The 27,651-nt window shown below is 37.2% G+C and overlaps 1 protein-coding gene across 1 annotated transcript in view; it reads right to left on the minus strand.

Moving 5' to 3' along the window:
* The window catches only part of VEGFC (vascular endothelial growth factor C), a 128,332-nt gene that overhangs the window by 16,256 nt on the left and 84,425 nt on the right, over nucleotides 1-27,651 (minus strand). The window contains exons 7-9 of the mRNA XM_004682412.2: nucleotides 18,646-18,746; nucleotides 8,841-9,054; nucleotides 7,237-7,427 (exon numbers count right to left, since the gene is read on the minus strand). Coding sequence (XP_004682469.2) covers nucleotides 7,237-7,427; nucleotides 8,841-9,054; nucleotides 18,646-18,746 — 506 coding nt within the window. The remainder of the gene's footprint in view (nucleotides 1-7,236; nucleotides 7,428-8,840; nucleotides 9,055-18,645; nucleotides 18,747-27,651) is intronic.

Raw genomic sequence — 27,651 nt, forward strand, 5'->3', positions numbered from 1 at the left:
AATAACAAATGCTTTATCTTAAATGCTATTCATCAGCAAAAGCTGTACTTTAACTCAATCATGAAATCTGTGCTTGCCATTTGATTTGAATGAACACTTAGCCAGAATTCTCTATCAAGAATTAAGGCATATCCAGACACATTTGTGTTTAAAATGATAAGTATATTCTTTGTATTTTAATAAAGTAAGAGTCCTAATACTATTGTCATATTTTTATTGCTTTAATGTGTTCAGAATAGTATTTTATATTAAAGAGTTAAGCTTATACAGTGAAAAATTTATCTATTGCATTCAACATTAGTAATAATTTCCAATATGTGTTTCTTAGCCAATACCAATTGATACTAATTTTAATGTGACATGCTGAATATGATGATTTTCCAAAACCTGTTTTATGTTATAACATGAACTGCTAATATTAGCTTGTATCTTATTTAGGATCTAAATACTAGGATAATTCATTATGGAGATTGAGGCTATACTATCAGTCTAGGCCTATTAAAAGACTTGCTCATGTTGGGCCCTCCCTGGTGGCACAGCGGGTTAAAGCACAGCACAAAGAAGCTTAAGCCACTTCTGCATGAGTTCGATTCCCGCCTGCCCCGGAGGTGACCACATGGCATGGCAGACCTCTCCTGACCCGCCTGTTGCTCCTCTCAGCAGAGTACTTCATTGATCTATCTGTTCTGCACCCCACTCTGTCTCTGGTGAATCCTCTCACCCTCCACATCTCTGGCCCGTACTCCAGTTCTGTATGAATAAATAAATCTTTAAAAAAAAAAAAAGACTTGGCTCATGTTGGAGAAGATCAAAGCACTGACATAAAGAAGGTAAAATCAAGCCTGGAAATTTTTCCAAAATCTGACTGTGTATTCTACAAAACTCTAGTAAACAGGAAGAAATGGCAACAATTCCAAATAGCAGGTTCCCAGTTGCTATCTCCTGGAATTCTTTAATAAGACTATGTAATAGGCAATTCTTACCAAGAAGAATGGACTTCAAATAAACCCACATTTTGAAACAATAGGTTGTTGATACCAACATAGCAACAGTTGTAAAGCAACAAAGCCAATTTCTACTTATCTTGCAGGCTATTCAAGAAAAAGGTGTAGGACTTCCTTACTGAGAAGATCCTGGAATGTAGTTTTGCACTCAGTTCAAGAGAAATGTTTCTATAGACATAATTATGATGCAAACATTTCTTCCTTTACATATTTATGCCCCAACATACAACCAATTTCTTTTCTGAGCATGAAATCTCACCACTGTACTTAATGTTCTAGTATGATTTAGAATTGTAAAATAAGAGAAAAAAACTACATTAAATTGAAGGAAGAAGCCCTAAAAGTAGGAAAAGGTGAAAAATAAGGGTTCATTGTTAGTATTTCCATTGAGAAGACTGAACACATGGCCACCTATCAAGACTCCCAGATCTTTACATTGGCTCTGGGAAGACCAAGGAATTGCAGGTCCTGCCAATTTCCACCTAATCATACATATTATTACAGGTAAAATGTACATTTGCCGTAGAAAATAACAGTGCTCCCATCATATTGAAGATTTAACCTCAGGAGTCTTAGCGGTAGTGAATATAATCGCAGCCATGGTCAATACTTTGAGCTGCAAAAAGGTGGTATTCTAATGGATTATTTTTTTTCCCTTAAGGCAATTGTTACTTTTAAACACATTTCTAATACTAATATTGGCACTGAGTTCTTACATCTGGATGAAACCTGATTTGCAAAGACTGCTTGCCCAATATTAATTAACTAAAGATTCAAAAAAAGAAAAAAATCACATTCCATTTGTTGAACACACATGCTTGTAATAAATTAATCTTTCAGAATGCCCAAGTGTTCTGTTTAATTAATGAAGAGTTATCTCTGCTGTGCAAAATAATACCCCTCGTTTGCATTGGAGAGTGACACATTTTTCTGATGCTTAAATTAATTTTGCTATTAAGGAAAATTTCTGGAAATAGTTCAACTCAAATATAATCTGGAATGCTTTTGTGGATATTTATTTTTATTTCTTTATGAGATAATCCAAAAAAAATAGCTATTTCTTTTTAACATGGAATTTTAAATAATCAGTTCACGTAAATTGGGGTGGGTAAGCAAAGAGATAGGTCCTATAAAGAGCTGGCTGCTTCAGTCCAGGACTGGAAAACCCAGCCGGAGACTCAGTTCCCCGAATCCTACCACCAAGATTTCTTGGGAGCCCCCGTAGACTTAGTAGTTTTTAAATTCATTCTGATTTTGGTAAAGCGCATAAGGTAAATAAAGCCATTTAAATAACTGTGTTATCAAACTGTTTGCCTGGTAAGCAGATGACTCCTGTTTCTGCTTCAGTTATGACATAATTTACCTTCCGCAAAATCCATTTTCTTAATTTTTGGTTACAGCTCTTAAGTATTCGTCCATTAGGAAAACATGCGGACATGTATGTTTATGAAAGACATCAGAGAGCGCTCTCCGCCTCCACCTCCGCTGACCTCAGAGCCGCTCCGCTGCTGGGGGAGGACTGTGAGGCAGTTGTTATCGATTAGTTCACTCTGGAATGTTCAGCTCATATGGTTTTACTTTCAGCTGACTTTGGTTTGCTCGCATTGCGATAACCTGCCTTTCGCTGAGCTCCATAAAACATTTCAATGAAGTTTCTGTAAAACGCTTGGGTTTTACATTACTTAAAGTACATTGTCCTTACAGTTTATATTGTACCAACTGGTGACTTTGGTTGCTGAAAGATGTGCGTGGAATAACTTTAATGAAACAATTCTTTTTGTACCTACAGAAAACAGAGCAGTAAGAAACTCCCTTTCTATGTTTTAAAAGAAATCATCGCATTTACACTGGATAGATAATATAATAGAAGAAAAACTCAGACAAGGATGTCAGCTTTTTTTCATATTGCAGGGAAGAGTCAAGTGTCACATTGCCATGGAAACGCTGTCTTCTGGACTTCCCTGTCTTACTCTGCCTTGCTGGGTAAGCCCCCACATGCGCTTCCACAAACCGGTGTGCTGATAGCTCTCCTGAAATCATGGCACTTTACACTACTTTTAATTACTTGAGAAATGTGAGTTTCCCATGCTGCGCAGAGTGTGAAGGGCCTGCGAAGTTCCCCAAGCACCATTCTTTTAGAGAACGGATTCTCCAGACATGGTGTAGAGTGATCGCTGACTCTCTTGGCCTGGGGTTTGCTCTTCTCTTCTGACACATGACAGTCTAAGCATTAACGACCTCACCAGCGCTGGAGATGACATTTACCAATGGGACGTTTTCCAGCAAAGCTCCATGTTAAGATCCAGCTGCCACTCTGTAACTCTAGAATTGTGGGCCCCGCCTTCTTCTGGTCTCTCCACTCACACACCACTCAGATGCTCCAAAGCCAGCAGATTCAAAGCTTTACTTTTGAATCTGTTTCCTTTTAGTTCAGTTTTCTTGATTTAGTGCCAAGAGTTTACACGTGGTCGCTACTGTGCTGTGCCCTTGGGCAACAGCATAATTGATCTCTAGTTTCATGACGGTCAGAGCTAGCGAGTAAAACAATCTGACAAGCAGAAAAGGCAAAGATGCTAAAAGTGGCCAGTAAAGAGAGCCATCAGAGCAGGGGAGAGGGTGTCATGCAGTTAAGTATAGTCCTAAGGAGTCTCCATGGTAGGAATTAGCTAAAAGTCAGAGTGTGTGTGTTTGTGAGATGTTTCAGATATAAACACTGTTAATGACTCAGAGGCAAGATACATCGACATAATTTAAGCAATAAAAGTGTTGGGGTGGGACCTCCTGGTTGTGCCATGGGTTAAAGCACAGCACTGTGAAGTATCTGCAGCCACTGCAGCATGAGTTCGATCCCCAGCCAGGAAGCAGACCTCTCCTGACCTTCCTGCTGCTCCCCTCAGCAGTACATTTCATTAGCTCTGCCTGTTCTGCTCCCCACTCTGTCTGGGGTGAATCCTCTCACCCCCCACAGCTCTGGCCTGTGCCCCAGTTCTTGTATACATAAATAAATAAATGTTAAAAAAAAAAGAATTGGGGTACTGGTGGAAAGGAATAATTGAGAGAACAGTGCCAGTTGTAGCATGTAATAAAGATTTAGGTAGCGACCAAATGATGAGTGTCTAGTAGTGAATGTTAAAGGACTTAACCTGAATAAGGCAGCTGAAGAAAAGCACCATTCAAGATCCCTAACAGCTCAGAGCACTTGCTTCAACCAGTGAGACACTGAGTCAGACAGTTAGAAAAGCCCAGCTCAAAAAAGAAGAAAAGAAAAGGCCACCTCCTGAACATACTGCTGAATGCTGAATCGGTGTCGACAATGTAGTGTTACTATGAGCTGTTAGCAGTATCTGATTTATCATTTAGAAAAGAAAAGTCACTGCTAGAGCATCACAGATGAATGGGCCAGAAGGTGCCAGATGCAGGTGGTGTTCCAGGGGGAGGGGCCTGTGGTCTAGACCAGACTAGGTCAGCAGATGAGACAAGGGGGTAGATGCTAGAGGTGTCTTCCAAGTTTAACAGGAATTACTGATTGGGCTTTAAGTGAAAGGAAGAATAACTTGGATTGGACAACTTTCATTAACTGACACAGAGAATGCTGGAAAAAGAAAAGGACTTATTTATTGGCTTAGTGGAGAGGGCAGGGTGGGGGAGAAAATAGGGTAACTCCAGTGTGTCACAGATCAGCTTTGACCTGTCAGAGTAAAAGCCAATCTCGAGCCGGAGAAGGTGGTGGGTGTCTGCACTGGCAAGAGCCTGGAGCCTGCTGGCCAGGAAGGGCACGGAGAGGAGACGCAAGGACAGTGTGCAGAGCCAGAAACAGCGTCTTGAGGACCAAGTCCCCACTTTCAAGCCACTTCGAATATTTAGTTCCAAATATTTGTAAATGTTTAACACATTGTGATGCTAAAATGAAAACTGTTCTGATGTTTTTAGTGATGACACATACATATAAGGACACTACAGTTTTACTGACTGGAATTGTTAAGAAATACCATTATTGCAAATATCAAGCTATTAAAAGCTATCAAATCTTGAAACAACATAAATGAACAATCAGGAAAGAGAGACATCAACAGTTCTGTAGGAAGTTCTGATTTTTCATGTAATCACATGATTAGGAGACAAGATAAAATCAATATTATCAATATTAAAATCTACAACAAAGGTAGTACTAAAATCTGTGTAGCTGGAAGTAAAAGAACTGACTCCCTACGGTGTAAGGTAGACTTAGTTTCTTATGAAAAGAAAATTCTGTATTTGGATATTAAGTAATGGAAACACTGGGCCCAATTCTGTTTCACCAACATGTACCTTCAACATAGCAGTAAATATTCTTATTACCCTTCAGACTTTAATTTCTGAAGCCCAAGCCCTTTGAAGCCTTGAACTTGAAATAAAGGCTTGTACGTTATTGAATAATTACCCTTGAATAAAGACTTTCATGCTGATACCAATTAGGTGAATCTGAAACTAATTAGACCAATGCAGAGAATAAACTCAGTGGTCACAGAAAAACCAATAATGGTTAACCGAAGGCTAAATTTATTTATTCTGTTTACTAACAATCTACATTTTGTTCCTCAAGTTTAGATTTTACCTACAGGGTCTCCTGGTATTTACTTGGCACATACATAAAGCAAGCATGTGTTTGGTAAACCCAAAGTAAGTGAGGAGAGAGTGGATTTTCTTCATATTAACTATGGTAAGAAAAAGGGTAGAATTAGCTCTCCCATCTATTAAACAGCTTTTTTTTTTTTTTTTAAGAAGGTCAAGCTAAAATTTACAGCATACTATTTCACTGGGCAACTGGTATTTGCTTATGAAAAAGTTAACACAGATGATTCAATTATTAATCTTCATGAAGGAGCTTTAAAATCTGCTTCAGCAGATAAGGCCTAGAGAGCAGCTGTGAATCCCTGAGACTGATGACTAGATAATTATAAACTGCAGTTTGTGAGCACAGGCAACAGTAATGGCTTTGAAAGAAAAGTGCGGCAGACTTTAAAACAGTTGAGCAAAATAATAGGTCTAATTAACAAGGTCAGAAAAATAACCCTCAAAGACTTCCTTGAGACATGCGATAGTTGACTTGAGATGTGCAGAATGAGAGCCTAAGTTAGGACACCAGGAAGCCAGGAAAACCTTGAGGAGTGTGCAAAGGTTCCTGGGGACTAGGATTGGAAGCACCACAAGATCAAGAGATAGCTGTGTTAGATGATTCCACGGAGGAAGTCAGTGGCAGACATTTGGACGTGGTCAAAGTCAAAGAGCACTGGGACATCAATGAAAGACCCATATGCTAGAAACTGTTGACTCCTGATGATGTTAATTCCAAAGGACAAAGGACAGTTGTGAAAACTGCCAGATGGTGATGCCATTCCAACTCATTAAAAACAGCTTGGAGAGGACTTTCAAGTCACCAGGGTTCTGTCCCTCAGAAGGACGTGTGCAGCAGGCTGGCCGGCGGTTCTGCAGCATTCCCGAGCAGAGCTGGCAGCACACGGGAGTGGGAGAGCGCCCCAGGGCCAGAGCGCCTGCCTCCCCCTCCTGGAAGTCCAGGCAGCTCTGGGCATCTGCTTTGAAAATCCTGGACCCAAACTAGGTTCTATTATTTAGAAGCTTAAGATCTAATGGGAGGGATTTTACAGGCAATTCAGAGTACCTGGGATTTGACGTCAGGGTAATTTCCTTTGCTTTGGAAGGTAAGAGTTTTAGGAACTTTTTCCAAATGATGTCTGTGGAGGTAAAGGGGGTTATAGGTTCCAACCTCTGGAAATGTACACTTTATATTAAGTGTGATGGTTTATTTCAATGCAATACGACTAAGTCACAGAACACATACATGGCCTTGTATAGTTTTAATATATAACTTGTGCTCTCTGTCATCAAGACAATCATTTACAGGTATTTCGTTGTCAAATGCACGTGTTTAGCCTTAAAGAGTACGATGTGTGCATACGGATACACATTTACATCACCTATACCTATATGTACAGAGATACACAGGTGTGTATACCTTTTATCTCCTCTTGGCTTTGTTGTTACTAGGAAACAGAGGTCATAAAGCATCAATTACTTTCTCAGCAATATTACTGCATCAAAACCATAATTGCATAATTAACTTCATTCCCTACAGGATATACAATCTTGCTATTTTTAAGGGCCGGGAGCTTAGGCAAAGTCTCTGCAAAAGAGGGGGGTTCTGGGGTGCAGGGCAGGCAGAGCGAACACCTACCGTCTTGCTGAGGTAGCTTGTGCTGGTGTTCATGCACTGTAGCCCCTCGCTGTTGCAGCAGCCTCCACATCTGTAGACGGACACACATGGAGGTTTAAAGAAGGTGTTTGTGGCTGCTCCAAACTCCTTCCCCACATCTATACACACCTCACGTGGCATGCATTGAGTCTTTCTCCACTCATTATCAATACCTGTCGAGTCATAGGGAAGGCCATAAGTTATAGAGAAGCCACCGAGGGGGGAGGCCATGGCAGTTGAAGTCACACACATTTGATTTCAGATGTTAAGATCAAAATACAATACACAACTTGAATGAAAGAGCTGACAGAATTGTAGATGGCCCCGCGAACTAGGAAGCCATGCACCGAACAGAGCAGCAGAGATGTTTCTACAACAGCCTTATTTCTGCTAAAAACTGAAAGAGCATCCTGCTTTCTGAAAATTATACCCACATCCTACAGCAGTTCAGCTTGGTTTTCTTTATTCAAGAAAATGAAACTGTCGTATATAGATTGTCATGCCTTGCAAAGGGTGAGTCATTCTCACGTGTTACTGTGTATCTGTTTTTGTGATTTCTATAATCAATTTGTGCTTTGTACAGTCAAAAGACAATCATTTAAAGGTAGTTCACTGTCAACCGTTTGATTGCATTCTTCTCTTCAAATTCAGATATAAAGGAGAAGATGATGATGGTGCTCGATTCAGTTCAAAAATTGTTTCCCGGCAGGCTGTTTACAAGTCTGGGTAATGGTGTGGGGGTAGCTACTTGAAATGTTGGAATGTTTTCCATCAACTGGGACACTGACCTGAAATTTGATTTTTTAGGAGACTAAACTTTTCCTATTTTCTCATTCTCTTTTGGACTCTTATTTCCAGTGAGGTAGTGGTTTACTTCTAACACTGCTGATTCCTAACTACACAATACAAATGTTCCATTTTATTTCTCCTCTGTTTCTCTTAGCATAAAATTTCTGGGGTAAAGGGACCCAAGTTACTGTTCCTTTAACCATGGCGCCATTTTGTTTGTAAGTTTTTGCAATTTCAAACATTTATAGCAATGGATATCTAACAGCTAAATGGAGTTACTTTGAAAAGTAGCCCACCATTTTGTGCTAGGCAATATTTTTAAATCCTAATAATCTGTGAGTTTTCTGCTGGATTTTCAGCAACTTTACAAAGCTCCAAGCCATGTGACTGAGCCAGCAATCAACTAGCAATATATGAAAAGGTGGGTGAGGGCGACTTAGATTTAAACCAGATTTAAAATTTATGTAAATCATTTTGTAGGATATAGAGTGTTAAATGTCTACTGCTACAGTGCGTAAAAATATTTCTATATATTTTTAATATTTTACAGCAGAATATCACAGTTAAATTAACTGAAGTGTGATCATATGCATGCACGTTCTTTATTATCTCAAGAAATCATCTTAGTCAGTCAAACTGACATCATGTGATACCTAAATAAAATTATGAATTTTTGTTTTTCATGATGAACAGCTCTGAAGGTATCAGTGGTACAAAATGCTGAAATTAAAGTACCAAACTGCTAACTCCCGGTTTGATATATGAAGTTTATTGTGGATTTTCTTTCCTGTACTTACTTTTCAAGATCTCTGCATTATAATGGGCTGCAGCGAATTTTATAGTCTCTTCTGTCCTCGTATTGACGTTGGGTTGCTCTCTAGCATGATGCCAGCCTCCTTTTCTTAACTGACACTTGTACATTTTCCAATATTCTGGGTAGAGTACGGTCATGAGCTCGTCTACACTGGACACTGAACGCAACTGCTCCTCCAGATCTCTGCCTGCATAAGCCTGTCAAAGAAACATGCAATTCAGTTACTACTCAGGTTAAGGACATGAGAATAAATACACCAAAAAAAAAACCTTATAGGTTAACTGTTCTATATGCTAGGTTCCTGTGAAAAACATTATTAATGCTTGTAACAGTTGAGTTAGTTTTCTTGGTAGAATTCTATTCATATTGTGACTTAAAACACCACAGCTACAATGAAATAGCTCACATAGTTAAAACTAAAAATATATATATGGTTGATAAGACCACAATTTTGGAAAATATAATTTTTTAAATGCTTTTGAAGATAATTTTATTTGGAGTTGTCCCACATAGTGGGCAAATTTATTAGTCTGAGATTTATTCACATTTACATTACCCTCCCATACAATCCGACTGAAATCTATTCTAATGTTCTGCTTACTTTTCATTATCAACATCAGCAAGCTATAATTAAGCAGGACACTTGTAGTTAGGAATCTTAGTTTAACAAAAGATATTCTGGAGTCACTGATCGCTTGGAGAAAGGGATTTTATTAACAGTGTCAAAGTTGAGGTTTATATTTTAGTATTTCAAAAAAGAGTGATCATCAAGATTTATATGGCTTAAAGAAGACAAAAATAGTTAATAATGAACATCATCTCTGCTTGTAAATGGCTGTCTATATAGATGTATACAATTAAACAAAAGATTCTAAGTTATACTCAAGTAGTTGATGTAACTAAGACATATACAATGCCTTTTTCTAAATTAAACTTTGAAATTATGGCAAAATGGGACATTGTTCAGTTTTATTTATTTTCAAAGTGAAACACAACATAAAATACTGATTTTATATTATCACAACTCTGCCGACTTTTAGATTTAAATATACAGGTAGATTCTTGAACCTTTGTTCTCAAAGTTTAGTGTGCAAGAGATCATTGATAAGAGTTGTTAAAAATGATCACGCAAACTCTCGTTTCCAGAACAGGGAGGTTTGTATGATCAATTTAGCCACAGCCTGTTTTTTAATCCCAGTTGAGTTTTAGAGGAAATAAAATTCCAGGGACTCATCAACAACACAAAGTCCCTAGTAGTTCTCGTGCTGTGGGGCTATTCAAACCAGCAGAGGCAAAGAAAAACCCATCGAAGAATCCCAGCGGCGGTGAACCACAGACATACCCATGACTTTTATAATCCATGTTTTATGAAACACTGACACACACATTCCAACTGTCAAGAAAAAGGATGAGAGTGAAGAGGGACTTTTGGTTAAGTATCATTTGAAATGTTAAGGCGAGCTGCTTTTTTTATTTATTTAAAATTTAGGAATGGAAATAGGTACAGCAATAATCAAAGACAAAGTTCTCTAATAGGTCAAAAGGAGAGAAACATAAGCATACAATTCACAATAGCAAAAAGCTACAGTAAAAAATGAACAAGGTATACTAGTACAAAATAAAAGCTGTTATATTTATACTCTTAGGCAGAAAAGGTGCCTTTCTAAAAGTGAATTTAAAGAAATAAAAATAAAATGTAAGCTATTTGTATGATAGAAAACACTAAACAAAATAAAAGGCAAACAATAAAGTGGGAAAACTATTTGAAATATTCATGACAGATGAAAAAGAGTAATCTTAAAATATCACATGAATATGTTAATGAGAAAAAAAATAAACAGGTACTTCAGTAGAAAAATGGGCAAAGTACTTGAACTGAATATTCACAAAGAATAAACATAATCAATGCATCTTTGATGGTGGCAAAAGTAAAGAAAATTATAATTTCTTTCACTCCTGGTGGGATTATAAATCTGTACAGCTATTCAAGGAAAAACATGCTATTTCAAGTTGAAAGGCCTTAAAAACATGCCCTGTTTTAAATAGCGAATTCAATTTGGAATTAAATTTCTTATGAGAAGTGATAACAAGCCTTTGCCATATATATACATATGTACAAAGTCATTGTAATACTGTCTATAATACTGAATATAAAACTTATAAAGAATCGACTAAATAATATACAGTACAAGCAGAAATTAACACAAAGTAATAAAATAATATAGATGTATAATTCAGACAAGCAAGGAGGTAGATAATATATTCTATATTAAGGTAGGGTATCAATTTATAAGAGTAGGCACATACAGACAATATTCACATATATCAATCATGTGTGTAAGATACAAAATTTGAATTTAGATAGACTGCATATATGTTTGCATGTAGTATTAAAAGCTACAGTTATCATCTCCAAATCTCTGGATTAAGGTAATAACTATGTTCTTCTCCATACATTTCCATACTTAGAATTCTAAATGTTGAACATAACTTTTTATTATCAGAATAAAACTTTAAAAATAATCTCGGAGAATATCCAAAGGACATAGTTTGAACGTTCATTTCTGCACCTCATTTACTGTTCTTACTTCTGCATATGAATATGACTTTGGAAAATAATTTAATTTATACCATTCTGGCAAAAGCAGACACTATCACAGACAAAACAGTATAAAAATATCTTGATATTGAGCAGTTTATTTATTCACTCCTACTATATTTTCAGGGAAGAAAAACAAGCTTTTGTAGCAAAAGATCCAGATTTCCATCTAGGCTATAGCTTTTATTGAATTAACCTTAGACTTTTTCTTTGACCCTATCTTAATCTGGAAAATGGAAATAACTGTCTTCCTTAGAGAGTTTTTGTGATGATTCAAATTAGCAGTCAGTATAATAATAGGTCCTAGATACTGTAGTCCAAGGTTGGATTAATACTATAACATCTTTAGGGAGAAACAACACAGTATAGATAGCTTCTACACCAATCAATTGCCATTTTTGCATCGCTGTCAAGTGTATCTCTCAGTACTGCCCCAGTTTTGCTGCAGGGTTTTTTCATGTCTTCTGTGTTTCTTTCCTAAATGAGCAGCAACCAAGGAACTGAGCAATGCCAACTGAGTGAGAGGTGTTCTATGAACCAGACAAAAAATAGTGAAAATCAATTCTACCAGCTAGTTATGACATGTTCACATCTTATTTTTGAAGAATTTAAGTAGATAACCAGTAACTCAGAAAAAGTTCGGAACCAGCAACACTCCAAAATCTTTCAAGTGGAAGTGTTACCAGATGCAAGTCATATCTTTCCCATAAGGTTTCCTTGAGTCTGTGTTGACCAATATCTTCCAGAATGTTGTCAACTAAATGTTAATATCTTCCTTCTTATTTTCCAAAGGAATTTGGTATATATATGTATTAAACAACTTCCAAATGGATATCTCATTACAAGTCTCAAGTAATCTGAAAATGTATTTAATTTTGCACTCCACCTTGGAGGGATCAATTGGGAATTCAGTAATTATGCTGATGTAAGTTTGAGCCTTTAAGAGTTATCAGGGAACAAGCCACGGGGTAGTCCATGGAGGATTTTGTCATGCTCTGGAAGCCCAAGCTGGCAGGGAGCCAGGGAGCCACAGTTAGGCATAAGTTCCTTTCTTGATCATTCAGATAGAGATGAGGTATTCCTTCTCAGGCTATTAGAAGGATAAAACAAGAACTCTGAATCTACAAAAGTCACATGATAAGGAAGAGATCCGAGTTTCATGTATACATGATAGTTGAGTTGTGAGGAGTCATAACATAGAGTATAGTCACCTTTACACAGGTATCTCTTGAAAACTAGCTTCCTCTTGCTGGTCTGCTTTGAAAAGACAAGAGCACATCATTGTCCTATCCCAAGAATTGTCATTCCAGCAGGTCAATAAGAAGTGGGAAACCGCAGCAGAGGCTTAATATTAATGTTATTAGTGGCCCCCGATACCTGAATGAGTGAAATTTACAAATCCAAATTCACTATCAGCAGTGCTTTCAAATAACAATCATAAGCTAATTGCTACAGCATGTAAAAATTTAGTAATTTTGTGTAATTTTGTGAAGTTAATTCATGGGAAAACACATGTACCTGAATTGCAGGAAATTTCTTTTAACCTGAAAGCATATCCTCTTATCAAATACTTATCAGTATGAAAAGAGAGAGCAGGGGTCCATCAGAAAAAGGTTTGATCACGCTGCTGTATTTCCAACAGTGGCTAAACAAGGTCAGCAAACTATCCATGTTAATTGAGTGTATATTTTAAAGCATATTCTAATTATTTAAACAATTCTTTCTGCAACTAAATCTTGGTTCTGTGGCAGAGTGGGAGGGTTTTGGGCTTGAAAGGCCATCCAATACGTGGTTATAAAATCAATTTTAAGGTCAGACTTTGGAAGAGAACCATAAGGACGTACGGAAATCAAATGGAATCCTTGTAAGGATTAGACATTTGTAATTGTCTATATAACCTCAGTGAAGCTGTTGGAGTCAGGATTTCCTCACCCCAGCCACCCATCTTCCATGTCTAAACAACCTGGAAGGTCGCCCTGGATACACATGGGGTTTCCTGCACTACACACTGACAACCATGCTCTGGCTTCTCATTCTCAAATGGCATTAACTTCCCTCTGTTGTAGGAGGGTAAAATAATTTCACAAAAATTAGTTCCAATCTTTCTCCAGGCTAGAGAAAGATACAATATACAAAAATAGCACTAGGTATGTAAGGCCAAAAATCCCTGAGGCATTTACCAATTATAAGAGATTCCCAAGCACTGAAACCTGCTCACATGTGTGCACATACACTTTGTAGAGCAACGACTCTCAGCCAGGGGTGGCTTCCTCCCCAGGGTCATCTGGCAATGACCTCTTCTGTGAACCACATGGCTCTATATGTTGAGTTTGCTTTTCTGACTTTCGCATTTGTTCCTTTGATCTTTCTGTCTACCCGATCACACTACAGCTGCTTTATCATTAATCTTGATATTAAGCATATCACTGGTTTGCGCTTGTGATGTCCCACATTTTAGTACCACTGATATACAAAACTTCTTTGCAATTTAATTTCCTATGACTAAGGTCAGTCATGGTTTTTGCAACAAATGCGAGCTCCGTGGTAACATTCAAATGCACAGCCATGTGCCTTATATATACTAGACACACAAGGATAGAGAACATCATAGCAGTGGTGGTAGCAGCTGGAAACACATCAACAATAATTATACTGAGGGGTTCATGTACAACTCAAAAAAGATTCAACCTCAAAGCATATTTCACTAAAAACTCATGCTCTTAGTGAATTCTTGATTTGTCCAGTCATAAGTACATAATACTTAAAATTACATAATGTGTACACAGAGACACTAATAAAATGTCCATCTGAGTTCTGAATTCTGTAGGGCAGAAGGATTTTTGTTGGGAAGCACACATGTATGATGCGACACAATACGAAGGACACATTTTTAGGCAAAAGATGAACCTGTGTTTATAAGCCGTAATTATCCACTTAAGTACTTTTCTATAAGTGTGACCTTTGGGCATTATTTTGCCATACAAAATATAAGTATTGCTGTACAAGTTACATGAACTACTTTGAAATATGATCTGTAAATAGTCCAGTGCTTGTATATGTGCTTGTATATAGTAAGTTCTTAATAAGTATTGATTACAATATTAATAATATCCAAGTCTATGGTTTCCTGTGTGTAAAATATAGATAATAAAATGTATCAAGCTGCTTTGGATGTACATATATTAGGCTGTCCCTTGTGCCTAATAAGATAACTTAAATCAATAGCAAAGAGGGAACATTTTATGTTTTTTACTGAATACTATATACAGATTGTTCTAGAATGCAACTATCAATCAGGTCACTCTTTATATGCAACTTACATGCTAAGTTATGCTTACTTTGAGAGGTGAGAATATTAATTATAAAACTAATAAATTTGTTTTTTCCATGGAATTTGAAAAAATTAAGGTATACTTGCTTTATGTGTTGCAATTAATTCTGTTATTGCAATTAATTCCTAGTGAATTTCTTGTTGTTTATGTGACTCTATGTCTAAAGGACTCCAGATTATTTATGAAAGTGGCAGTGAAGGGTATTTGTTGCTATGAAACAATGTTGAGTAAAACAAAGTTTAATCAGAAGCACGATGCCTAAAACCACAAAATTCCATTTTTCATTTTTACTAATCCTTGAGCTGTTAGATTTCTCCCTATAATTAAGATTTCAAAGTAGCAAAAGAATAATCTATGTATACTTATATTTATGAATTCATTTGTAATAGGTCAGTCCCCATGGAAAGGGGAGGTTCCAGGTTCCTGACTCCACCCAGGGAGGGTAAAGCTGAGCAGGGAGGAGAAGATATTTATTCTCTATGGTAATGGTATTTTGGACCACAATGACTGCACTCTGGTTTTGGACAGGCTGTGCATGCACCTGTGTGTGTGTGTGTGTGTGTGTGTGTGTGTGTGTGTCGGGGCGTGTGGCTGTAGTATTCTGAAGATACACACTCACTAAGCAAACAAGTTAGAAAAACAACAAAGATCATCGCCCTACCTAACTCACCATTAATGGAACTGGGAAGATTTTCAGAAGGCAGTGTCACTCAGCTTCAGGGATCCATTTATTTTGGGGAAATCACAAACACTCCCTTACCAAATCAGAAACTCCTAGACCCCTAACTGCTTATTTTAGAAAGAAATTTTCTCAACCTTCATTAAGTCCTGAATAACAGGCATTTTTACCTTTATTTTTATTGTTTTTTTACTTTCTAAAAAAAGATTTATTTATGCATACACAACTGGGGTACAGGCCAGAGGAACAGAGGCAGTAAAAGGCTTCACCAGAGACAGTGGGGAGCAGAACAGGCAGATCAACAAAGCAGACAAGTACACTGAGGGGAAGCAGCGGCGGGTCAGGAGAGGTCTGCGGGCCCATGTGGTCACCTCGGGGCGGGGTATCGAATTCGCGCTGAAGCAGCTGCCGCTAGTTTACAGTGCTAAATCCTAACTCATTGTGCCACCTGGGAGGACCGATTTTTACCCTTTTAAGAAACATTTGATTAATTATTTTCTCTAACACAGTTCACCAGCAGCTACTTACTCTGTACCATTTCATTCTTGTGCTAATGTCTAACTATCTCTGCTTTTTTCCTTCCTTCCTCTGTTGGTCCAACATGCCTCATCTGTCACAAATAAAATGTTAACCAGCCACTTGCTGACATACACACATCTCCCAATCATTCTTCCTTTTTTTTTTGAGAAAGATAAGAAAAGCTTCTCCTCAACCTTCTCAAAGTCATTCAGCCTGCAGGAGATCTGTCCTTTCTGTTCTTGCAGAAGCAATCCTTCCTGTCTCTACCCTCTTTAAGGCCAACCTCCCGAACTATCCCCCTTCACATTAACACATGAGGCTAACATTCTCCCCAATTCATTGCTTACTTATTTATTTATCTTTTTATGTAGAAGAACTGGGGTGTAGGCCAGAAGCTGCAAAAAAAATGATGTATGTCCAAAGACACAGATGTGTCTTTCTTGACCAAGATTACCTGTAAGGTATCTGCCATCAGTTTTCTTAAGATCTAATTTTTAATACATATAAAGCAATGAAAAGGATGATAAGAAACTAGAAGGCATGCTCCAATTTCAAAGAAATGAAAATAGAAAGGGTGGAATTCAATGAAAATAGAAAGAAAAAACAGGAAATAGGAGGAAAACTTTGGGGGAAAACCCTGTAGTATCCTCAAAGATGCAGAAGTCCTATACAAACACTTTAAAACAAGAGGAGGAGAAGAAAAATATGTCCCACATTATCTGATGATGCTATTATTACTGCTACCAAAGCCGCAAAATACAGAGGGAAACAAAAATTTCATAGAGGTCTATGTTTCTTAGAAACAGAGGCAAAGCCACTGTTAACAAAAGCGCAAAACAAATTTGGCAACGCATAAGATGTCTTATGAAAAAGTGGGATCTATTCTAGACATGCAAAGTAGGCTTAACATCTGCATTTCATTCACTATAAGATATCACTTTAATAGAATGAAGAATATCAAATGAAAATCACAATGAAAACATCTGTAGAAATCTATTATGCATTTTTTATTGAAAACTTTCAGTAAGCTAGTAATAGAATGGATCTTCCTCAAACTCAAACAGGTCTTCTGTGAAAAACTTTCAGCTAATATCATACTTGAAGAAAGACAGAATGCTTCTCTTCTGTGACATGGAACACAGCATGCATATCCCTTTGTACCACTTAAATCTAACAGAGAGGATGACGTTACTTTAGCAATGTTAATTAATCAATTAAGACATACAGAATGAAAAGAAAGATACAAAACAGTCTCTACTTGTGGAGAATAAAATTTTTCTGCAGAAAATCCTAAGGACTTCACAGAAATAAATTTACTAGAACTAAAAATGTGTTTGGCAAGGTTACATAAAGCCTATATGTAAAAATCAATTGCACTTTTATATACCGGCAATGAACAATTGCAAGATGATATCAAGAAGCAATTTTTCATTCACAGCAACATCAAAAAAAAAAATCCTGTTAATAAATTGAGCAAAAGAATTCAAGACCTACAGTTGGAAAATTGTAAAACTTCACTAAGAGAAATTTTAAGAGGTGTAAATAAATGGGGATCCCTACCCTGGTCACAGAATGGAACACTCAATTTATTAAGTTGTCAGTTCTTTCAAATTGATTTATAGATTCAGTGAAATTCCTTTCAAACTTTCAGCCATATTTTATGGTAGACTCTTAAGCTAATCTTAAAATGTGTGGAAAAATTTCAGAACAACTGGTTTAATTTTGAAAATGAAGAATAACATTAGTGGGGTCCTTATCAGGCCTCAAGCTTTCTGTAAAGCCATAGTAACCAAGGCTGTGGGCTCTTGGCTAAGAATAGATTGATATAGTGTGATCTCACTTATCTGTGGAATAGAAAGAAGCAAAGCTAACAAACAAGACAAAATTTATATTCTGACAACATTCAGGCTGTGCCAGAGGGAAAGGAGAATGCTGAATGGGGGGAAGGAGGGCCGGGGTTGTGGCTCGACTCTCTGGTAGGTGTGACTGGGCATCTGGCAGAGTGCACCTGAAACCTACACAGTGCTGTAAACCAACATATCAATGTTTAAAGAATAGATCAGCTTGCCAGAGCAATGTCAGTTTGTTTCTGAAAGCAAACAAAAAAATACCTGTTCTAGGTGATCAAAAAATTTCCACAAAGTACCAAGGTGAATCAGTGGTATAAGGAGAACTTATCAAACAGCTGTGCCTAAGGCAACCAGTAAATTATATGTGAAATAAAGACAAAACAACCCCCAAGCCCCCCAAAATGGAAAACCTGAGCCACTCAGAGCTTGCTTTAAACCATACTTGTAAATTAACACAAAATAGTTCATATACCTATTACGTAAAAGCTAAAATCCACAAAACTTCTGCAACAAAGCGTAGTTTCTTCTTTGTGACTTCAGATTAGGCAATGATTTACAATTCATGACATGAAAGAGAGTATTTTATGAAACAAAATATGGTAGATAGGTAAAAATTAAAATCAAAACTTTTGAACTACAAATATTAAGAAAATCAAAAGATGGATGAAAAATGGGTATCAAAGGCTTGCAAGTCATATATCTGATGAACACTCGTATCTAAAATATATGATGAACTCTTTCAAATAATTGAGACAAATAAAACCTAAGTTTAAAAAAGAGGACGACAAAAGATACGGACAGGTATTTACCAAAAACAGTATTCCAGTGGCTAAGAGGTTCATGAAAAGATGCTCAACATCATAGTTACAAAGTGTGACGATTGAACCACAACACAGATCCACAGAAACAGCTGTAATCCAAAGGACACATTAACAGCAAATACTGCTAAGGACATGTGCAAACAGGAACATTCATCTGTTGTTTATATGTATGCAAAGTGCACATTATTTTGGAACTAGTTTGAAATTCCTTAAAAAAACCATATACACTTTATCTTACGGCTCAAAAGTTTCACTGCTGATGAGATGAATGAATACATAAGACTATTCAAAGACATATCTAGTAATAATCATTGTACATTTGTCATAATAACCCAAAGCTGGAAATTTTTTAAAAAATCTACCAACTGGGCCCTCCCTGGTGGCGCAGCGGGTTAAAGCACTGCACTAAAAAGCTAAAGCCACTTCCGCATGAGTTCGATTCCCGCCTGCCCCGGAGGTGACCACATGGTGTGGCAGACCTCTCCTGACCCACCCGCTGCTCCCCTCAGCAGTGTACTTCGTCGATCTGCCTGTTCTGCTCCCCACTCTGTCTCTGGTGAAGCCTCTCACCGCCCCTGAGCCTCTGGCCTGTACCCCAGTTCTGTATGAATAAATAAATAAATCTTAAAAAAAAAATCTACCAACTGATTAAATGAAAAAGCAAAATGTTATATTTCTGTGGCAGAATATATTCATGAATTAATAGGAATAAATTACTGATACAATTTATAGTGTGAATGAGCCACAAATATAGAGGACTAAGTGGAAAAAATAAAAGAAACACACACAAAAGACTACACTGGCTATTCTGGAAAATGTAGGTAACTACAGAAACCCATGAACCCACCACATGGGTTGCTGTCTGAGGGTGGCGATGTGGACAAGGGTCGATGATATGAACACAAGGGAATTCTGGAAATTAGTAAAGATCTTACACATTACATCATGGCTACTATGAGTTAACCACTAAAGTGCCTTTTACAGTAAGTAAATCATACTACAATAAAATTGTTAAAAATTATCATCTTCAGGTCTTCCCTGGTGGTACAATGGGTTAAAGCACAGCACCATGAAGTTGTCCCCAGCCACTGAGGCATGAGTTTGACCCTCAGCCCTGGAGGTGACCCACATGGCCCAACAGACCTCTCCTGTCTCACCCGCTGCTCCCCTCAGCAGAGTATTGCAGCACATCTGTCTGTTCTGCTCCCTATCTCTATCTATCCACACACCTCTGGCCTGTACCCCAGTTCTGTATGCATAAATAAATAAAATCTTTAAAGTACATACATATATATATATATATATTATATATATATATATATTCTTCAATGAAAAGAGTATGCTAATAAAGAGAAAGACAAACAATGCAGGAAATTAGTACTCAATGCTGGAAAGACATAAGAACTCCAGGTAGGACTTGACATTACTTATCTATCACTGGTGCAGAGGTACAGGCCTCTAGGGAATAAAGAATAAAAGCTGAAGCTATAACTTAACTGCCATGTTTTGTTCACAATTTTCAGTGGAACTTCATAATTATTTTGAAAAGGCTGGGAAAAGTTTGTGGTAGAGATAAGAAAAAAATAATAAATAATTACCAATTCTCCCCAAACCCTAGCAACTTGTAGAAGAAAAAAAATAAGTTATGCATTCAGCAGTAAAAAATATCAACAGTGTCAAAATAAAATAAATAAACACCGTCAAATTCATGTATGTCTCCTTTAAGATGACATATAAACAAACAGTGTCTGTGGGCTGGAGGAAGTAAGAGGAGAATGAGTGGGAGAAGAGTGATAAAATTGGGGGGTAAAAAGGCTCATACAAGGCAAGGACTTGATTAAAAATATAAATGTAAAACACTCAGAAAAGAGGCCTCCCTCCCTGGTGGTGCAACGGGTTGGGACGCAGCACTACAAGCCAGCCACAGCTTCAGCCTGAGTTCAGTCCCCCGCCCAGATGTGACCCACATGGAGCAGCAGACCTCTCCTGTCTCCCTGCTGCTCCCCTAGGCAGTGTTCTTCATCCATCTGCCTGTTCTGCTCCTCATTCTATCTCTGGTGAATGCTCTCACCACCCCTGCACTTCTGGACCGTACCCCAGTTCTGTATGCATAAATAAATAAATCTTAAAAAAAAAAAAACAACTCAGAAAATAGAAAGTATAAAATGGAGCTAGCTATCAAGAGTGGCCACAAAGTGACTTGAAAAAGGTTGTCCCATCACAAAGACTTAGTGATAGGTAATGAAGTCAGTGGCAAGGACTATTCTATGATAGGTCTGGGAAACTATCTTATTGTCATCTATTCTCATGTGTCCTTTGATTTAAAAAGCAATAAATATTCCATAATTTAACAATTTGGCTGAAAATACATGACTAATATTTTATCACCCTTAATTGCACCACAGCGGAAAAGTTTTAATATCCGGTCTTATTCAGAGCCAAATTTCAAAAACAACTTCTTCCCTCATCCACCACTGATTCTGTACCAAACTATGCTCACCACGCACATGTTTAACTCACTTCTTACTGCATTCTCTCACTCATCTCAAACAACTTCCATATTTTCCTCATCCATCAAAATAGCACCGATTGTTCAAGGTCATGTTTATATATTAACTTCATCTTCAATTTTCCTTAGCTATGGTCCCATTTAAAAATTCAAACCTTGGCCCTTGATTATGCATTATTCCAATGTAGGGCAATGACAGTCACCGTTATTAGCAAACACTTGTTGAGTTTTTGTGTGCGAGAAACTATTTTGTTTGCGGAAGTGGATTAACAAACAAATGTGAGGGGTATTGGGTGTGAAAGCGTAGAATAGTTGGTTTATATTTGCACAGTGCAGGAGGGGAAAATCTCCATGTGAAGACAGAGCTGCTGACATCAGCAACTAAGGGTGGAAGAAGAACAGCATGGGAGGGTCTGTCTTGGCTAAAGGAAGATGATTCCTTTTGGACTTCCAATTGGGGAAGCAGCTAGGACATCCAAGTGGAAATCCTGAGTTGACAGCATGGTAAATGGTCTGTGGATCAGAAGCCTACTTGGTAGATATATTGTTTTTAAAAATTTATTTTTGAGTAGAACAGGAGTGCAGGACAGAGGTGGCGGGGGTGGGGGGGGGAGAGGATTCACCAGAGACAGAGTAGGGGGAGCAGAACAGGTGGATCTACTGAAGTACACTGCTGAGGGGGACAGCGGGGAGACAGGAGAGGTCTGCTGCTCCATGGGGGTCACCTCCCAGGCCGGAGATTGAGCTTTGGCCATAGGAGTAAGAGCACTGAGATCTACCCCCTAGCTAGCAGGGAGGCTCCCTACTCAGTAGAGATTAAACGTGACAGTAGTTATCCACTCATCCTGTTGGAGAACAAAGCAAGTGTGTGTTTGAGATTCCTTAGAAGAGGGACAGTGGGAACAGCAAGAGCAACTTGTCTGGGATCAACGAACTGGCAGATTCCAGTGGATGAACAGGTGAAATGGCTACAGGAGGTTGGGGAAAGTGGCATCATGAAATTGAGTGTGAGGGAGGGTTGCGGAAGGAATGTTTTAAAACCAATGTTAAATTTTAGGGTTGACTCTGTAAGAAACTAGGGCAGGGTAGAAAATAAGGGGACAAATTTAAAAGCTTTTGAATCATTGACTAAATTGTGCAAAAGCAGTTTAATTAGTATTGTACCTGAGGGTGGGGATATCTACTACCCAGGTTGGATTGATGAGACCCTCATAAGAACGTACTTTTAAAATGAACAAAACTAGAGGTGTTCAAGTGTGCCTGAGTACAACAATCACAAGATGTGTGACTCACTGGCTTTTCAGAAGAGTTTCAAAACTACCTCGCACTTTAGTGGAATCCACGAAAGTGGACTGCCATGGCATGACTAGATGAACAAATACTGATGTTAGTCAGGAAGCGATGTGTGGAGAGACAAACCACATAAATGAAAAAAGTAGCTCCAGCCACACAGAAATTTCTAGAATAAAAAGCCTTTGCCGGCCCTCCCTGTTGGCACAGCAGGTTAAAGCACTGCACTGACAAACTAAAGCCGCTTCCGCATGAGTTCAATCCCCGCCTGCCCCGGAGGTGACCACATGGCGCGGCAGACCTCTTCTGACCCGCCCGCTGCTCCCCTCAGCAGTGTACTTCCTCGATCTGCCTGTTCTGCTTCCCGCTCTGTCTCTGGTGAATCCTCTCACCCTCCGCATCTCTGGCCTGTACCCCAGTTCTGTACGAATAAATAAAAATAAATAAATAAAAAAAAAAGCCTTTGCAAAATGGGTGAAACAAAGTTTTGTCAAATTGAGTATCAGTAACAGGATACATGAAATAGAATGCAGTAAAATAACATAACATAAATAATATTAAATAAAATGTAAATTATATCTCAAGAAAATAAAAATTCTGTTTTCTTTTTTAAAGATTTATTTATGTATGCATACATAACTGGGAGACAGACCAGAAGTGCAGGGGCGGTGAGAGGATTCACCAGAGACAGAGTGGGGAGCAGAACAGGCTGACCCACGAAGTACACTGCTGAGGGGAGCAGGGGGCGGGTCAGGAGAGGTCTGCCGCCATGTGGGTCACCTGTGGGGCCGGGATCAAACTCACACTGAAGCAGCTGCAACCAGCTTGCAGTGCTGTGTCCTAGCCCATTGTGCTACCAGGAAGGGCCCCAAATTCTGTTTTTTAAAAGGCACATAAGCCATAGACTGGGAGAAAATATTGACAAAGCACTTATCTGATAAAGGCTTGTAGCCAGAGCATTAAGGAACTTCCAAAATTCAATGGTAATGCCAACAAAAAATGGGCAAAAAAAAAAAATCTAATCAGATATGCCAACAAAATGATAAACAGATGGCAAATAAATATGTTCATTATTGTTATTAGATAAGTGGTTAACATAATCTAAATGGGAGAATACTTTATATCCATAAATGGTTGACATAATCTAAATGGGAGAATACTTTATATCCTTTAGAACGCATAAGGTAAAAAAAATAGAGCAATGCTATATGCTAACCATGCTTTACAGTGACAAGTTTTTATATAGCTGGAGGAAATGTAAAATTGAAGGGTCACTGCAAAAATAGGTCGACAATTTCTTATAGGGGTAAATATATGCTTACTAGTCATCCCACTGCTTGCTACTTATTTATATGAAGTGAACACTTATGTTCATATAACTCTTTGTATGTAATATATATATATATATTCATTATAAGCTGTCCTTTAACAGTGGATAGATATAAATAATCTGATACATTCATATAATAGAATACTATGCAGCAATCAAAACAACAAGCCACTTATATTTGCAACAATATAGGTGAATTTCAAATGAGAAAAAAAGATTTAAAAGGCTAGATACTGCATAATTGTCTGAATATAACATTCTAGAGTAGGCTGAACATAATCAAAGTGACTGAGCAGTAGATAAAAGCTAGAAGTAGAGAAAGAAACTGCCCCCAAAGTTGCACAAGGGAATTATTTTTGGAGGAGAGCCATGATTGAACTATTCTATATTTTCACTGTAGTGGTGATTAGACAAATGTATTTTTTGTCACACTCTCTACAAAAATGAGTTTATCTACATATTATTATACCTGAATTTAAAATGAATGGATCTAAAGGGTAAATAAAATCTAAACACATAAATATGAAGGTTTTTCAAATGTTTTCTCAAAAACAATACTTTTATATCCATTCATACTTTCAGAATCAAATATGAGGTTGCCTTTCTTCTTGTTACTTTACCATGGTAAGTATAGTGAATGTGTGTGTTTTACTTTAACAATTTAAATTTTGACAGTATAACACATTGTGCACAGCAGTGAACATTCATATAGTAGTGGGATGTAAAAAGAATTCTGACTTGTAGGTCTCTGACTCGGTCCTATTCTTTATATATTATAAAACAGAAAGAAAAAGAAACAAAACATTAGTAAACAAATACCCGCATTACCTTTTCTTTTTTCAGCACTAGAAGCTTTGGACAGAGGCTCTTTGAGGAGATCTCAGAAATTCAATTTTTATTTTTGCCTATTTCAGTGCGGAAGAGTTCAAGGGAGCAGGAGATGATGAAACATCACATGGAACAGCTTGTGGGTGGGGACTTCCAAACAGAACCCTGAAAGGTTGGTGGACTCTGGAGGATCTAACACTGACTGCAGTGTGAGCAGATACCGGGTCAGGAAGCATCATGCCTGACAATTCAGAGAGGTGCCTGCCATTTGGACCTTTTTAAAATTACTGTTTGAAAGAACTATGAAATTATTGCAGTGAGGTATACACAAAATTCTTCCTCCATCTTTTGAACCTGTGCTTTGCAAATTGGTACACCAATATAGTCTTTTATAATATCTAAAAGGGTAAGGGCATCCGCGATTAATTTGCCTTAATTGAGATAGCTGCATCTAACTCATTCAAACATGGACTTACATCCAATTTCCTCCTAGAGCAAAGGCATCATTGCTATCTTGGAGCATTATCCATGCCGACTTGTGCCTTCATTTTTGTAAAGGAACTCTATAAGGACTCAAGGCATGAAAACTAAGTTTTGAGTAAAAAGGAAAATATTGGGAAAATTTGTAGCTAAATTACCCATACAAATGTAAAAGGCTACACACATGCTTTTGGACAAAAACAATTTTGTATTTCATTGCTTGTTAAAGGGCACCCATATTTCACGCAAGCTTTCATAATGAAGTGACTGTATTTTGTATAAGTCTGCTATGGTTAAGTTTTGTGGTGTTTTCTCTTGGTTCAAAATTTTAATGACTACTAATATGTCTGTGACCTCAATTTAGAAGTCAGAGACTAGATTTTAGATCTAGCCTCAGAGGCAGAAACACCGCTAAATTTCCATTATTTATTCTCTTTGTGCCTCACTTATTTCTCCTGTAAAACTCTAACAAATGTACCTGCCTCACAATCACCCATGATGATTTAGAGATGACAAGTAATGTTTGGTGTATATAATGCATATTTCATAAGTGTAAAATGTTTATGCTGAGGATCCAAGAGAGTATGCTTTTTAAAGTTATAATTATATACACAAAAAGAATGCAAGACTCTGGGATAATGTGCATTTTAATGAAATTATCTTTGAAGTCATTTTAAAAATGCTTCCGTTTTTATGAAATTGTCAAGTATTTCATAATTGCATCAATATTTTTCATATTTATAAACAGTGTACTACTCAACAAATGCAATTCTTAGCTAAACATATTAATGAGGAGAAAACTGCAGACTAAATATTTATTAATGAGCTACATAGTGAAGTATAACATTTTAATTATAAGAATGCATTTTAAAGTAATGATCCTTACAGTTCAAGAAATGACAACAATTATTTTCTTTGAGCTACTCAAAAGCAAAATTGGGAATGCATCAGTAAATTTTAAATGGTTCAATAAAATATACGTATTTCACAAACCTCAGTGTTAACATTAAAAATTTTGTCACAATGGCTAATAAACACCTTAACATCAGCTCTAAAGCAACACTGAACAAGCAATGCAAACTAACATAGAAATTAATTTATGAGGAGGAAATAATAAAAAAAAGTTGTTTGAAAATATTTTTAAAATATGAATGTTAATTTAACGTAGAAATTTCAAATTAAGATGTACTTCAATTAAATAAGATAAACACTAATCCATCATTTATCCAATGCTTCTAAAAATCAATTTGTGTCTTTTAGTATTCATGTAATGCTCATAATTAAAAATTACTTGAGAAGGAAAAATACTTTTCTTGACTTGATGAAATGGCATCAAATAATAATTTAAAGTCATGTTCTGAACAGAATGATCACAAAGATAGTCTGGTTATAATGCTTTTTACAAAATTAACTTTGATTTTCCCCCCAAACAGTTTTTCCTTGGAAATCCCATAAATTCTCTATAACATATTTTATCATATTTTATTCCTTAGGGACTATTTAAAAATAACCCACAATTCCCATTATATATAATTACTCCAAATTCAGTGGGAAATATATTTATATCTTTATAAGCTGTGGATGCAGGCAGCTGAAAATGAGCAGAATGTTTTACAGACATGGTGGAGAGAGTTCTCCACATTCGTTAGCTATTGAGGAAAAGTACATTGAGCAAAAATCTCTCTATTGCCCCAAAGATAGTGTTAAACACTGGACCCACGCAAAGGGTAAGAATAAACCACCACTGTCATTAGGAATGGAAGGTTTTCAAAACGTCAAGTTCCCTAGGGGATCACCTTCTCAAAACAGACAGGCCTGGGGCTACAGGTAAAGAGAACGTTAAATTGTAGTCTACACTTACTCTTTCACGCTTTTTTTCATGGTTTATCTTGCATTCAAGTAATTTCACTATTTCACTATTGATGAATACCTTGATGCAACAAACTGCTATTTGTTATTTATTCCTTAAGTTATTCATTTCCATCTAGAAGAATTCATTGCAGTCCTATGTTACATAAAGGACTGACTATAAAGTACAATGAAAAAAAAAAAATTACCTGACCTTAGGCCAAATGCGGAGTTCTCTGGCATTTAAGATTTTGGGATATTTACTTCTGAAAATAATCGATATTAGTTTTTTTTCAATTTTAATTATTTTAACAATTTTAATTAATGGTTATTTAGATAGGTAACATCAATAAGTTTAGTTTGACATAAATCTTAACACCGCACTCTAGAAACATTCTCAATATATTGCAAATAGGGAAACAATTGCTAATACTATTTCTAGCTGAGTGAATTGTGAGAATAATGATTTGGGTAAATCACTTTAGAGGGCAAGGCTGTGCCAGCTGGACAATCAGTGTTAGTGAAAATTATACTGGGACAATGGGTGGGCACATTAAAATGTGAGCAATTCAGACCAGGGCCTACTTTGGGGCTTGATTTATCTGGAATGGTTGTCTTTAACATGATAGCAATTGGGAAGCTGCCAAATTACTACTGGATTATGCTGGGGATTTGACGTCTAAGAACTCTAGCTCCTAATTTTAAGCTA

Source organism: Condylura cristata, unplaced genomic scaffold (genome assembly GCF_000260355.1).
Source record: "Condylura cristata isolate star-nosed mole 26May11 unplaced genomic scaffold, ConCri1.0 scaffold00014, whole genome shotgun sequence".
NCBI classification, from domain to species: domain Eukaryota; kingdom Metazoa; phylum Chordata; class Mammalia; order Eulipotyphla; family Talpidae; genus Condylura; species Condylura cristata.